Source organism: Oncorhynchus masou, chromosome 31, assembly GCF_036934945.1.
Source record: "Oncorhynchus masou masou isolate Uvic2021 chromosome 31, UVic_Omas_1.1, whole genome shotgun sequence".
NCBI lineage: Eukaryota > Metazoa > Chordata > Actinopteri > Salmoniformes > Salmonidae > Oncorhynchus > Oncorhynchus masou.
Window position 1 is genome coordinate 13,384,239 of NC_088242.1, and position 15,606 is coordinate 13,399,844.

At 41.1% G+C, this 15,606-nt stretch overlaps 2 protein-coding genes across 4 annotated transcripts; one reads left to right on the plus strand and one right to left on the minus strand.

Moving 5' to 3' along the window:
* Positions 1–1,712: 1,712 nt before the first annotated feature.
* On the minus strand, positions 1,713–6,320 carry klhl31 (kelch-like family member 31). 3 transcript variants are annotated; one of them, XM_064950147.1, is made up of 3 exons: positions 6,234–6,320; positions 3,815–5,017; positions 1,713–3,664 (listed from the first exon to the last, which is right to left on the minus strand). In XM_064950147.1, the coding sequence occupies exons 2-3, from the start codon at positions 4,987–4,989 to the stop codon at positions 2,932–2,934; spliced, it is 1,908 nt and encodes a 635-aa protein (XP_064806219.1). In that variant the 5' UTR covers positions 4,990–5,017; positions 6,234–6,320; the 3' UTR covers positions 1,713–2,931. The 3 variants fall into 3 exon arrangements, with proteins under 3 accessions (XP_064806219.1, XP_064806218.1, XP_064806220.1); XM_064950146.1 differs by having other exon boundaries at positions 3,815–5,020; positions 6,234–6,307; XM_064950148.1 differs by having other exon boundaries at positions 3,815–5,058; positions 6,234–6,275.
* A 1,034-nt stretch (positions 6,321–7,354) lies between these two features.
* On the plus strand, positions 7,355–14,706 carry eloal (elongin A, like). The gene is made up of 10 exons (XM_064952749.1): positions 7,355–7,429; positions 8,448–8,560; positions 8,649–9,750; positions 9,845–9,944; positions 10,176–10,337; positions 10,428–10,525; positions 11,232–11,412; positions 12,107–12,269; positions 13,108–13,214; positions 14,025–14,706. Exons 1-10 carry the CDS (start codon positions 7,355–7,357, stop codon positions 14,081–14,083), a joined length of 2,160 nt encoding a protein of 719 aa, XP_064808821.1. The 3' UTR covers positions 14,084–14,706.
* Positions 14,707–15,606: the final 900 nt, after the last annotated feature.

The window sequence follows — 15,606 nt, forward strand, 5'->3', positions numbered from 1 at the left end:
AAGACATCAGTCAGGAAGTTAAAGCTTGGTTGCAAATGGTTCTTCCAAATGGACAATGACCCCAAGCATACTTCCAAAGTTGTGGCAAAATGGCTTAAGGACAACAAAGTTAAGGTATTGGAGTGGCCATCACAAAGCCCTGACCTCAATCCTATAGAAAATGAATGGGCAGAAATGAAAAAGCATGTGTAAGCAAGGAGGCCTACAAACCTGACTCAGTTACACCAGCTCTGTCAGGAGGAATGGGCCAAAATTCACCCAACTTATTGTGGGAAGCTTGGTGTAGGCTACCCAAAACGTTTGACCCATGTTAAACAATTTAAAGGCAATGCTACCAAATACTAATTGAGTGTATGTAAACTTCTGACCCACTGGGAATGTGATGAAAGAAATAAAAGCTGAAATAAATCATTATCTCTACTATTATTCTGACATTTCACATTCTCAAAATAAAGTGGTGATCCTGACTGACCTAAGACAGGGAATTTTTATGAGGATTAAATGTTAGGAATTGTGAAAAATGGAGTTGAAATGTATTTGGCTAAGGTGTATGTAAACTTCCGACTTCAACTGTATGCTGCAAGTTATAGGAAAAAAACGTTGTTTGTACATTTCGGCACTGTGGAGAGGACTGAAAATGACGCCCTCTGTAGTCTTCTGCTGTCTTCTGTTTGAACCTGATAGTCAAAATGATTCAACAACTATGACTCATAGACCATGAAACAGGATGACTCACATACAGGTGGCTTTATCTCATCTATAGTTTTCATAGGCAAATGTGTCTCACAGCCACTGGATTTACTGCACTAATGCAAGGTAAGCTCATACATGTTCAGCAGACATGGGTCAAATGCATGTCATGTGTACTTAGTGTTTGAGGTGTGCCTCATTTATCTCACTCCTTCAATTAGACTACTCCATTGGTTCCATTGTACAGGGCAAACTAAAACAACAACTCAAGTACAGTTGATATACTGAATGATATACTGATTGATGAGTGACTTTTTTGTCACACCCTGATCTGTTTCACCTGTCTTTGTGCTTGTCTCCACCCCTCCAGGTGTTGCACATTTTCCCTGTTATCCCCAGTGTGTTCTCTGTTTGTCTGTTGCCGGTTTGTTTTGTTCGTCAAGCCTACCAGTGGTTTTCCCCTTGCTCCTGTCTTTTCTATTGTCTGTTTTTCCGGTTTTAACAATTGTGCCTGCCCTGACCCTGAGCCTGCCTGCCGTTATGTACCTTATGGACTCTGATCTGGTTTACTGACCTCTGCCTGCCCTTGACCTGCCGTTTTGCCCCCTGCTCTAGTAATAAACTTTTGTCAGGAAAACATGATAGTTTTCTAGCCAAAAACGTAAAGCAAAATGCTTCTGTGGCCTCGTAGAAATATGAGAACTTATGCCAAAGATAAAGTGAAAAAGTGTTTGCATATATGATTGTAAAATATAGCTTTGCATAAATGACAGGAAAAGACAAATTCAGACTATTTATGTAGGATTTTTTTCTATACTGGTGTATTGCCTTAAATGGTATGTGTGAGACTAGTCAATCCAGCTTCACCTACAAGTGAAAATTAGAACCATCCACCTCTTAAACAATTTCAGTTATATGTCAAACACAACTTTTGAAAATGAAAATGTTTAATATAAGAACAAAATAAATCATGAGCTGTCAGGGAAATTAGGAGGCACTGTTGCAGAGTGCCCACACCCTTAACAGCTCAGGCTCATAGCTGTATTTTCCAGTATTCATTCTTTTTACAAAACACATATTACCAATGTCATCATAACAACATTTTCCCAACAGCTTCTTCTGAGTCAGGACAGTACATACAATTCACATGACTGCAGTGTATAGTGTGTTAAAGAAAACAAACAAACAAACAAGAAACCAGCAGCGTCTCCTCATTGAAGCTACAATATCATCATATTTCAGCAACAAAGAATGCTTAGTAATTTGTTTATCTTCTGCATTGACATCTGAAGTTTTCAAAGGGAAATGTATGATCTCTTGCAGCACCACAACATCAACATACTGGATGCAAACCGAGGATGTCTGTGGAAACACTCGTCTTCCTCCATCTACATAGAAACACGCCCTCATTTACATATGTTGTATGTTGGGGTGGTGCTGGAGATGATGAATATGAGTTTACATTTTTTTTTTAAATGTCCCTTTAAATGTTAATCACAGTTGTATACCTGTATATCACAGGAGTTTGGTGGTACCTGCATTGTGGAGAACGGGCTCGTGGTTTACCATGTGTTTGATGCCATTCCATGGATTCCAGACATTTTTATGAGCTGTCCTCTTCTCAGCAGCCTCCACTGCTGTATATGAGGATTTAAGTCAATGGTCTTCCATCATCATCATATGTCCAGTCGTTGATTATACTATATGCAGTGTATTTAGCTTTATGTCACTGGAAAGTAATGATAGTGACATAACAAGGGTTCACCAAATAGGCATGTTTATGTGTATTGTACAAATAATGCAGTTACTATTAGCACAACACCAAATAAGTTTAATATTGGGAATAAAATCTGTGGTCTAGGGAGAGTAGGGCTGATTCAACTATTACGGCTGAATTGGCCCCAAAAGGAAAGAAATGTTTCCCTTGATAAATAAAATATTAAATTTTGTCTCACAACACAAAACAACTTTCTGAAATAATGTCGCACATAACAATTTTATGATTTGCCTTAATTTGGAAGAAATTCCATCCTTAATAAAACGTATAAAAAACTATTTGAATATATCTGATTCAATTCCAAATTAGATGTGTGTGTGTGTGTGTGTGACATTTGTAGGTTATCAGGGTTTTTTTTTAACTCAAAGAGGGATGATCACTTTCTGCATAAAGGATTTTCTGAATTGGACTGGCTCGAGGATTTTTGGTCCTCTGGCAGACTACATCAAACAACCTGCCAGACTCTATATGCTGACTGGTGCAGATGAAACAGAGCTGGCCCTGGACTCTCGTGTTTTGCGTGTGGGTATGGTAACAACACAGCATGAGATGCCAACTGTAGCCTCTGGCAACTCATCATCCTCAGTCCATACATTGAGGTCAGGGTTATACACCTGGATGCATTTCTTGTACCTCTTCTCAATCTCGTTCCAGCCTCCAAGGAGATAGATCTTATTATTCATGCTGACTATACCAGCAGTGCTCACTCCTGTGTTTAGCGGGGCAGAGTAGCTCCACTGTCCATTGTGAGGGTTGAAACACTCAACAGCCAAGACATCTACCCTCTCTCCACGACCACCCAGCTGGCTGCCACCAATCACATAAGCCCGGTCTCCGACTGTAGCAGTGGAATGCCAGCCTCTAGGGGAGCTCAAACTGTTCTTATCCTGCCACATATCAGTGGAAGGGTTATAGCTGCACACAGCCCTGGAGTACGCATTGTTGATGTAACCACCACTAACAAGGATCTTGCCATCAATGACAGAGCTGGCGTGGCAGCACCGGGGGATCTCCATGGGGGTTTTCATCTGCCATTGGTTGGAGGAAGGCACGTAGCACTCCATTGAAGCTTGGCATCCATCAGAGTTACGACCTCCAATAGCGAACAAGAGACCATTGAAGGTGTTGAGACTGAAGTGGGTGCGCTTCTGGATCATGTTGGTCAAATGAATCCAGGTGTTGAATCGAGGATCATACCTAATGGACAAAGCCATGTTATTAGATACAAATGATTATTTGAATGTACAGTACAATATCTTGTCATGGTCTGTGTAATATCAGCCATACTTTAAGAGCAGAAAGGATACATTTACAATAGAATAAGGTCATACAGAATCAAATGTTCACCTGCAGAAGTTGCTGACAGCATGTTTCGCCTGGTTCCTGGCATCATTCTGGTCTTCGCCACCAGCAACATAAAGGAAGCCATCCAGGACTGCCACACACTGATTGAAGCTCTTGGCTGGCATCTCTGTCAGCCTATTCCATACGTCATCCTCATCCCTGTAGAGAACCTCTTTGCTGAGAGATTTTTCCGCCAAAGCTGGTCGTCCACCCACTGTCAGCATGACCCGGAGGCCACCACGTACCTTTGTTCTGCGGGACTGCAAAATGTTCTGCTGGTAAGGCAACAGGTGGTAATTCATGGCGTCCACCAGGAGACGATGGCACTCGGGGTCCTGCATCATTCTGGGCACATTCTGGACATGATTGACCAGGTCCATAGCTGAGATGGTGCCAAAGCGAATGTTGGTCAGAAGATCTGGGGCGTATTTCAGTCTCTTCTCATCAAAGTCCAACCACTTCATGGCTATCTGGAAGGCTGTAATTTCAGAGGGCAATTGCAGGGAGTCATCACTGAGGAAGTCATTGATCTGCTCGTAGGTGAGCTTCCGGAACTGTTCCATCTCAGAGAACTCGATAAAGTTCCCCCTCATGAACTTCTGGGCGGCTTCTTTGGTTTCTTTGAGGCCGTAGGTGTCGGCAATGTTGGCCACGTACATGCAGTTCTCCACGCTGAGCTCCTGCATGAGGAAGTCGCTGCACATCTTCACCAGGGTGTTGATCTTCAACAACATGGCTGCTGCAATGGTGCTGCCAATGCTGTACAACGACAGGGTTAGTTTACCTGAGTAGGCGTATGTGATGGCAGTGGCCAGGCCTGTGGGTGAAAGGTCATTCAAGTCGATCTTCATGAGGGCGGAATCCTTCTTCAGGATATTCTGAATGTACTCACTGCAGGAGGCAATGACAACTTTATGGACATCAAAGGACTTGGACTTGGTGGAGACGGTCAGGTCGCAGAGGAAACTGTCCTGCCTCATGGTACAAAGACCTTCCAGGAGGTTAGGAGCATAGACAGGGTCAGTGACTTCACTTGAGATGCAGGTGAAGCTGTTTCCTCCCTCCAACAAGGTGTTCAGCCCGTTAATGTTTTTGATCGGGCTATCCTCGACCATTATAGTAATTTCATTGTTATCCCCTTTGTTCTTTTTGGCAGTCTTGTTTTTTTTGGGTGCCATGGCTGCAACAGATGGACACAGCCCAGACCTACTTGAAGGAAAATAAGAATATTTCAGAGCAAGAGCAACCTGTTGATATGAAAAAACAATCACAACACCATATGGCAACTAATACATTTATGACAAATCTGACAGATGTACAGTTGAGTGAAATATTGTCACACAAAATATTGTCAAATTCAAATGTGTAATATCATAATCATTACAGCTTTACTTGTATTTGTGGTTATAAGTAGGCCTTCTTTTCGAACAGTCAGTCCTGCATCTAGGCGTGTTATATACGTTGCTGCGGCCATTTGGCAATGTATGTTGTGGAATAATTGACAAAGTGGCTGAATACAGTGTGAACAAGTGAGGTTGTCTGAAGAAAACACAATTATTTCTTTGCATTTATACTGTTATTTTGATATTTTGAAAGTTGCAACCACAGTTCAACACCTTAATGAAAATATAAACCATCGTATTTTTTACATTTATTTTAATATACATTTGGAGAGGATTGTGACAAGGGTATTACATTCTCTAACAGTATGAAGGCCCATTCTATCCTACTTGCATTTTTTTACATTAAAATTTGATAACAATTCAAAGCAATGTTGTTAGACATAATCAACGTAAACATCATTACAATAGACTACCATTTTTTTCTCCATCAAATAAGTTAAAATTACATATAGTTGGCCTATTCCAGAATAATGCTGTAGCGCAAGTCAGCGAATCAACATTCCGCTATCTGCATCTGTCGCGATGTATCAGTTCTGTGACCAGGAATAGCAACGCTGGATAGCTCACCCATGACGTTCCTTTTATAGACTTGTGTCAGCAGGACCTAGACAAATGTCCTTCTAAAAAGTTCAGTTAATTCTGAAGATTTAAAAAAAGAAGGCCCAATGATCAACTAATCAATTAAACAATTCACCTTTGTAGAAATTATAAATGTAAAGAAACTGAAAGTTGAAAAAAAAAATCAAAAACATTATCCAGAAAGTCAGCAGATCTATATTATAGCCTAAAAAATAATCAGCCTTTTGTAAAAACTTTCCTAGTTAATTTGAAATCTGATGGAAATAAACTGACAATAAAACTATGGTGTCAAACCTACACATTAGGTTACTGTATTGTGTCACTGTGCCAAAATCAAACCAAACATGTTAACAAACATTTAGGCAACTTTTGTAATTGACAGACAGACACAAAGACATTACAAATATAGGAATAATATGGCCTAAGCGTGGCTTACTTACCAAAGAGATGAGAAGCAGGTGAAAAAAGACTTGCACCTTCAGATAGTGGGCAATGGAGACTGGTTATACTCAACAGTGCCAGAAAAGTGGAGTAAACTCCTCCTCTGAGCATGCGAATGGAAGTATTGCCCAATACGTGTGAGGGGGACACAATACTAGTCTACTGACTTGTAATATGGTAGCTGGGATCACCCTGAATAACTTCAATCAAATTCAATTACATTTATTTATAAAGCCCTTCTTACATCAGCTGATGTCACAAAGTGCTGTACAGAAACCCAGCCTAAAACGCCAAACAGCAAGCAATGCAGGTGTAGAAGCACGGTGGCTAGGAAAAACTACCTAGAAAGGCCAGAACCTAGGAAGAAACCTAGAGAGGAACCAGGCTTTGAGGGGTGGCCAGTCCTCTTCTGGATGTGCCAGGTGGAAATCATAACAGAACATGGCCAAGATGTTCAAATATTCATAGATGACCAGCAGGATCATATAATAAGTTGTTGTCGAGGGTGCAACAGGTCAACACCTCAGGAGTAAATGTCAGTTGGCTTTTCATAGCCGATCATTGAGAGTATCTCTACCTCTCCTGCTGAATCTAGAGAGTTGAAAACAGCAGGTCTGGGACAGATAGCACGTCCGGTGAACAGGTCAGGGTTTTAACTTGTCATATAGCATAGGCTACATTCAAATCCATCTCTCTGGCTTGATTATTACGGGTAGGGCCTAATTGTCAACCCAATGTAATAACTCAAATAGACGTCATGGTTATCTGGTGATTCATTCGACTAGTGATAAAGTTCCGATTGCAAATGGAGAAAAAACATTATCATGAGAATGAAGATTCTCAGACAACCGTGATGTCTAATGTGTCTTATGGATGTGTCATTTGTGACTTTAGGACCACATCATTTCATCGGCTCATTTGTATACTAAAGGCTTTTTGGGATGCTCTGATGTGGAGGTGTCTTTTACAGTGACATTGACATCTGCTCACGTTCACTAATTGATATTTGTATAATTGGACATACCTCTTTAATAAAAAAAACTTCGACACCGCCCCTTATATAACGTGACTGTGGTGCAGTAGCGCTTTCGGGTCAAGTAAATGCACGTGAGCCAACGTGATGGACGCACTTGACGTGTCGAAGAAAGTGCTGCAGTTTAAACTTCAGCTCAAAGAAACGACAGAATCAAAGAAGGTATTTTAGACGCACTAGTGTAATGAGAAGTGCTCTGGCGCTATAATTAACAACCCAGCCAGTTGCACAACTTGTGGCTGCTGTCTGTCAACTCGGCGCCAGAGCACTTCTTGCGGAAACACTTACTGGAATAGTTTTGTTTGAGAGAATTATGAATACAGATTAAACGTTTGCCACCTATCACGTGAATACCTTGTTTCAGGTGTATCTTGTGTTTCTGGGTTGGATGTGAGGCCTCTCCTGCACACATGCAGTAGGCTACATACTGTAGGCAGCCACATTTTTACAACTGATGTGGATGCAGGCAAGCTGGGAGGGGATTGTCCCATACTACTTCAGCAAGTTTGACTTTCTAGAAGTACTTGACTCAAACTGAAATAGGATCAGGTATTCCCTTTGGGTGCTGTTACTGTTTCTATGTAGGTGCAGGAGCACCACAATAATTAAGAGGAACAGGACCTCAAGCAGTAGAACATTTTAGGTGCCGGTACTCTACTCTGGTGTGCTCATGTCCAAATCAAGCACTGCTTTCTAGTGAACTGAAACGAGGATTACCATATTGTGCATGTCTGTCTATTTGTTCCCGTTGCTGTTTCACCTTTTGTTAACTTTAAAAAATAACTTTTTTTATCATACAAACTCTGCATGATCACAGTGGTGATAGTTCATGATAAACATGATCCCCCCCCGTGGTAGTTGTTCATGATAAACATGTTAGGCGTTCTAATCGTGCAAGGACAGTTTTGTACTAATGTTTGGAAATGGGCACTATGTTTGTATCCTAATGTAACTGAAAATGTATACCATATACAGTCTATGGTTTATGCATAGCCATCTGTTTATCTTATAGGTCCTGAAAATCTTAAAGAAACTAAGGGAGTTGGATATAACCCTAGACATTCTTGCAGTAAGACACTCCTATACTTAAAATTGTGTGTGTGTGTTGCATGAAGAGTTGTGGTTTGCATGTGCCCATTTGTACTCCAATTTAATTTATTTTTGTCTTGATTATGATTAGGAGACCGGAATTGGCAAAGCTGTAAACTCTTTGCGCAAGCATGGGGATGCAGGAGAAGCTGTTAGGCTATTGGTCAGTCACTGGAAGAAATTGGTTCCTAAAGAAACCTTGAGGTATTGTACTTAACACACTTGCTTTGGAATAATTTGAATGATTGTCCAGTGTTCATTACTAGAGTGTTTGAATTTCTCTCTCATACAGCCATACAGAGAAGGAGGATGCTTCGCAGAGCAAGCTTTTGGTAACCGATGCAGAGATTCAAAACCGCTCAAAAGAAGCGTGCTCAAAAATAGAGGATCGAAGTCAAAATGCTTCAGAAGATGAGCGTTTAAAAACCGATGAGGACAACCAAGATGGTCCTACTTCAAGAGGGGTGCATTTGAAAACTGATGAGAAAAACAAAGGCACTTCAGAAAAAGAGCATTTGAAAACTGACAGAAATGAAGAAAGTTTGGAAACTGAATACAAAAACCAAGGTACTTCCAAAGATGAGCATTTGAAAACTGAAGACAAAAACCAAGGTACTGCAGAGATGTCTCATTTACAGGAAGTAGATGAAGACTCAAGTGAATTGAAAAATGATAATTTTAAAAGTGAGAAGGAAAACAAGCGTACATGGAAGAAGGACAAGGATGAGGGGAAAAAACAGAAGGGGACACGAGAGTGTTTAATGGTTACTGGGAAAAAAAGTAATTGGAGTAGAAATTCTGAAGATGAAAATGTTGTCCTGCCAAACACAACATTTTCATCTAAGAGCAGCCACAAGAAAGCCAAGTCGATTTCCAGGGAAGAATCTAACAACAATTCCGACAACGGAGGGAAATGTGGGATAAGGAGAGACTCCAATAGAGAAACACTGCCGTGTCCTAAACCATCCAGCGAGGAGTCATCAAAATCTAAACCTGATAGAAAATGGACAGTTATTGACAAATCCAATGACCAAGACAACAAAAAAGCGAGTGACTCCCTAGGTTGTAATGGAGAGAGGCGGAAACCAAGTGAAAGAAAGCAAGTCTGCCATGAAGACAAAAAGACTAAACAAGAGGGAAAATCAAAGACCAAAGAGAAAATGGCGATTGAGGACAAGCCGAATGGCAGTGACGTCGAGGTGCCCTCCATGTCTTTTGAGTCTTTCTTGAGCTATGACATCAACACGCCAAAGAGGAAGAAAACATCTGAGAGTAAAAAAACACCTAAGAAACTTAAGACTGTTGAAAAAGAAGTAAAGGTTGTGAAGACACCCAGCACAAAATCCAATAAGCAGTTACCTGCGGCGACTGCAGATTTTTCACTGCCTAAAAAGGTACATTTGGCATGGCGTTGTAATGCATTGTAAATGTTTTGAGGTGACATTCTGATTCTACAATGTCACATTGATCAAAGACATCCTTTTTAAGGCTATGAAGGGGTCTGTGATGGACTTGCTTAATATTCCATTGCCAACATTTCTACCCGAATATGACGAGCTCTCCAACTTCAACTACTACGACAGGAAAAGTGAGTGTAAACTGTGGTATTTTTTTCCCCCAAGGGTTTGTGAATGAGCAAGCTTTACAAACTTAATCTAACTCCACTGAACATGTAGTTGCATGTCATGACTTGAATCCTATTTAATCTTGCTATGTAAAATGCTGGGCTCCCTTGTTAGACCTTGGTCTCAATGGGACTCCCTGTTGAATTAATGATCAAATAAAGTGTTTTTGGGGTGTTATGTGTAATTTGTTTCAGTGGAAGACAAATCTAAAGTCTTGGTCTCTGAGGGCCCGGTCTTCACTGGTCAAAGACTCAACCGGAAGATGCAGGTCTATTCTGGTGCAAAGTCTGCCTTTCTCCCAACCATGATGTCCTTGTACCAGCAATGCATCCGGGCACTGCAGAACAACATTGACTGTGAGTATGGCCCAGGCAGGGAACCTCAACACTCTTACGCAAGGTTGTCCTTTGGATGGAGAGAATGTTAACGCTCTGATCTTTTCTTAGTGCTCTATGAGATCGGAGGGGTCCCATTTGAAATCCTTGAGCCAGTACTAGAGCGCTGTACACCCGATCAGCTGTTTCGTATTGAAGAGTGCAACCCGGTAAGAATCCCATTCTTAAGTTGATTTTGAGGAGGCCTGATTTAAGTGTTGTGCCTGCAAGGGTTAATGCTGGACAGGCCTCCCATCACTTTACCCCTGAGTGCCAACCTGCAAGTACTTCCTGTATGTCTGATAGTGCTGCATAGGTAATATGGCTTCACCATGGCAACTTGGTATAAAAATAAATACAACTAATATTCTTACACCAATTTAACACTTCATAGCTGTGAATACTGATGGCTTAGATTTGTAAGGTTTGGTAAGAAATATGGGTACTGTGAGCAGATTTGCCATTTTCACTGATCAACCAATAGACGGGTTGGTTGTTTAGCAAGAGAACTGACGCGCCCGCAACTATGGGACAAAACAGACTTGGTTGGCTTAGATTATTTACAACATGTAAACTATATTTCAATGTTTAAATACATTTGCACAATGAGTGCTTGTCTCAAATACATTGTTGTTATTGTTGTTGGTTGGCTAGCTAGCAATTTGTTTTGCCAAATTAGCATAGACATGGCATTAGTCAACACCTCAACAAGAGGTTATCAAGAACAAGCTGACACGAGCCACCTACGATTCCCCACATGGCAGCTTCTTCTCATTGTTGCTAGCTATCTGGCCATCCAGAATCACAGGACTTCTGCCCCATTCTGCACATCGTTTTCATGAAGTTGTCAGCTAAACCGTCTATGCTCTCTGACAGATGTATGTTGGATTGACTGATCACTTATGGGAGAAGCACTGTCAGCGGGACTTCAGGAATGCCCAACTAGAGGAGTACGAGTCCTGGAGAGAGATGCATATGAGGCTATCTGAGGAAAGGGAGAGGAAGCTCCAAAGACTGACTAAAACCATAGTCTCTGCCCATTCAGGAAAACCCAAAGGTTTGCTATTTCATCATGTTTTTGTATTGCTTCACGTCATTCACAGGAAATCCTTGACATTCAAGTTCTTGGACAGGTCAAAAAGTAACCCTAGATGTCTTACCATTCAGCCTTTGGACTGTGCTCATGCTCTGACGTCAAGTTATGCTACCTTTTGAACTGAGATCCTCCACTTTACAAACTCTGGTCTTTGGTTGAAAGGGACTGAGCAACAGTTGGCCCAGTTGTTTTGAAGTGATCTGAGCAAGACTACCCCTAAATGCTGACCAGGCACTGGGTTAATTCAGACCTGGCCATCTGTCCCCCGACCAACAGAGGCTATGAATAGATCTAAAGGGTGACTGGCTACGGGGTTAAATCTAAACCTTGTCAATCTGTCATGGCCTCTGCTGGCCTTGTAGGGCTGGAGATTATGTAGAATAAAGCCTTTCCCATCACTGACTGGGGTTCTGTAAAATCCAGATCTCCCCATTTCTAACAGTAAACTAAATGCTATAGTGCAATTATTCCTTAATGTGTAAATGGTAGTATTTGTATTATTGGGTCAAACATCTTTGGTTTGTCTCTCCAATCATATCTTATAGACTCCACAGTTGGCATATTTACTTACTGTAGGTCTTTTCACTAATACTAGTTGTGGAATAAGAATTTGTCTTCTAAAATGTAATTTCTTCCCTCTTTCTCCCACTCCCAGGTCGGCAGGTGAAAATGGCATTTATTAACTCTGTTGCCAAGCCGCCTAGAAATGTGAGAATTCAGCAAGAGATCCATGGAACTGCAAGACATCCACGAATCCAGCAGGAGAACAATGGACCTACTGGTGTCGTACTGCCGCCTCACCCACTGGACAGGCCCAGGTCTGTCCCCACCTTCCTGTCATTCTCATATTGACCATGGTGACAAAGATGCCTACTTACAAATGTATATGCCAGAAAATACATTTCTTGCTCCAAGTATGACAATCATACATCTTATGGAGTTGCTATCCTTTGAATAATTTATCATTTTAACTGAAATTAATTTTAATCAATATCTTGATGAACTATGTTTTCGTAATCTAATTTCAAAAGCTGGGTAACAACTCAATACTGAGCCTAATGTATGCACTAAAGGATCCTAACACATGGTTGACATTCTACTCCTCAATGGTTGACTCATGTCATTGTACTTTCATTGGTAGCTCAATCACCTGACCACAGAGAGTGTTTATTTGTTCCCATGGTCTACGCTCTACTCCCCCAAATGAAAATAACCAGCAACGGTTGCTAAACAGAGCCATAACCTGGCTGTTAAGATCGTGGTAGTGCTAGATTAAATACCTTTCTCTCGAGAAGGGTGTCGGATAAACTGGTTTCAAACTGGTTTCATTCATACATTCTGCTTGTCCTCAGTTTTCCACTGCAACAAATCATTGTAACAGACATTGTTCTCTAGACTTGACTCAATAAATTTGGCAGTATCAATACAACAAATGGTTTTAGACATTTCTGGTGGCGCTTTTGAACTGATGCTATTTAAACCGTTTTAAAAAACGGATTTGTTCAAACTCCATGTTTGTTAATCCTTTTCTGTCGGAGTATGGTTTAGTTTCTCTAACATTGTTATTAAATCATTTTGTGTGTGTATGCAATTGGGATGTAACCGTAATGTAGACGCCATGATCTTAACACTGTACACTGCCCCTCTCCTTCTCAGTGTCAAGGCCCAGGAAAACAGAGCTAGACCCTGCTATGTTGAACCTCCTAGGCCAAGCACCACTGTCTCTGGGACAAGCCAAGGACAAGATTCCCGCAAAAAAACACGTAAGTAGAATCACTTGGCACCTAATGGGTTAACAACACTTTACTACTGATTCATGAACAGTGTAATTGTATTGACATATCTAACTTTTTACTCCAGGGACTGATTCCTTTTGTGAGGCTAACGGTAATATACGTGGATCAAATTGTACTTCTCCCATTTTGTGCATGCCGCTGTCGTAGGCCAGCAACTTCTAGTAGAAGTCAATGCTTGTGCCATAATGCAGGATTACATTTTAACCAGCAGGTGATAAAGGTCGGCATTCCCACAAAGTGGGGGATTTGTGAGAAGTGAGTTTGACTGTTGGATTACATCAATACTCTGCTGAATTACTTTGTGTAGGAGTAGAAATGGTCTGTTCACAATGGCTACATAACATATATTTGTTTTCCTTGAAATATACCAGCATCTTTCATTAGATTCAGAAATGCATTTTGTCCTACAAAGACTTGGTGTATTCATAACGGAAATGGTTCACTCTTTATGAACCAAATGGAAGCAAACAGAGCAAAACAAGGGTTTCTACTGGACAAATTCAGATAGGTTCTATTTGCTTCAGTTTACACTGATTCTGTTAACATTTCTTAATGAATACACCCCATGCAGTGGTATACAGAAGGTGTACTTGTGAAGATTAAATATAGAAATCAACATCAGTCTGGCCATTCATAATCCTGGACCGGTCAAATTAGCCTGTGGAACCAGCTTGATCACAGTGTTAACCATTGTTTTTACTGTGAAATACACAGATGAGGCTTGTTACACCAGGCTATGGCCAAGTTGCGAACGTTCTACTTCTTCTTTCTCTTGAGGGGTGGCACCTATGATGGCAAAGTCTCTGAAGGCCTTTAAAACGATGGGGCGTAGATGAAGGCCCTAAGAGGATGGATGGACTGCTGGAAACTTGTGGATACAGGTGCATTGATTCCACTTCATGCCTTTTCACTATTCATTCCAGGCCAAATGTCCCTTTCTTGGCCTACTTTACTTTTTGAGACCAAATTGGAGCTGTAACTATACACTGAGTATACAAAACATTAAGGACACCTGTTTCCATGAGACTGACCAGTTGAATCCAAGTGAAAGCTATGATCCCTGATTGATGTCACTTGTTAAATTCACTTCAATCAGTGTAGATGAGGGGGAGGAGATGGGCTAAAGAAGGATTTTTAAGCCTTGAGACATGGCTTGTGTATGTGTGGCATTCAGAGGGAGAATTGGCAAGAACGGTACGACATCCAGTCAACTTGACAACTGTGGAATGCTTTCGACACTTTGTAGAGTCCATTCCTGACGAATTAAGGCTGTTCTGAGGGGTGGGGGGTGTGCAACTCAATATTAGGAAGGTGTGTTCTTAATGTTTTGTATACTCAGTGTAGCTATTGGGTCGGGCCATCTTTGTATGAAGTTTTTTGCCCATGCTGCTTGTAAAACAATTGCTGCATTTGAATGATGGGTATGTTTCAATGTTATTTGTTTGTTCATATTGTCAAACACTGAATTGCACTATTAAATATGATGAAAACCACGCATTGTTTTTGGCCTTTCATCTATTTGTGGACATGGTGCTAACTGCCAAAATAAAGGAAACCCCAACAGTGTCTTAATAGAGCGTTGGGCTACCACGAGCCAGAGTCTGGGACTCTACTAGAAGGATCCCACACCATTCTGCTGTGAGAAATTCCATTGGGTGTTCTGTTGATGGTGGGAAACGCTGTCTCAGGTCCAGCTCCAGATTCTCCCATAAGTGTTCAATTGGGTTGATCTGGTGACCGAGACGACAATGGCATATGATTTACATGCTCATCAAACCATTCTGTGACCATTTGTTCCCTGTGGAGGGGGGCATAGTCTTCTGATGGTGGCATAGCCATGGTAGCAAAAATACTTGTAATTGCCTGCCCAGCTATTTTAAACATGACCCTAAGCATGGTAATTGCTTAATTCAGGAGCCACACCCTTGTGGAACCACCTGCGTTCAATATACATTGTATCCCTCATTTACGCAAGTGTTAACATGATTTTGGTAGATACCTGTATGCCTGTTATTTTCAGGGGGCTGGTGTTGTCATTTAGTATGTTCTAGTGCCTCTTAGTGGATAAGAGAAGATAATGCAAGTGTTATGCTCATATTATCAACAATCATTTTTTTTTTCACCATCGAGCAGTGGTTCTCAACATTTTTGGTTACTGGACACAGGTGTCAAACTCATTCCATGAAGGCCTTGTATCTGCTGGCTTTTGGTTTTTCCTTTAAATGAATACCTGGAAATTAAGAGCGTAGTTCCTTACTAATTAGTGACCTTTATTCATCAAGTACAAGGGAAGAATGTACCTGCAGACAATCGGCCCTCTGTGGAATGCGTTTGACGTGCTGTACACTCGACACATTTG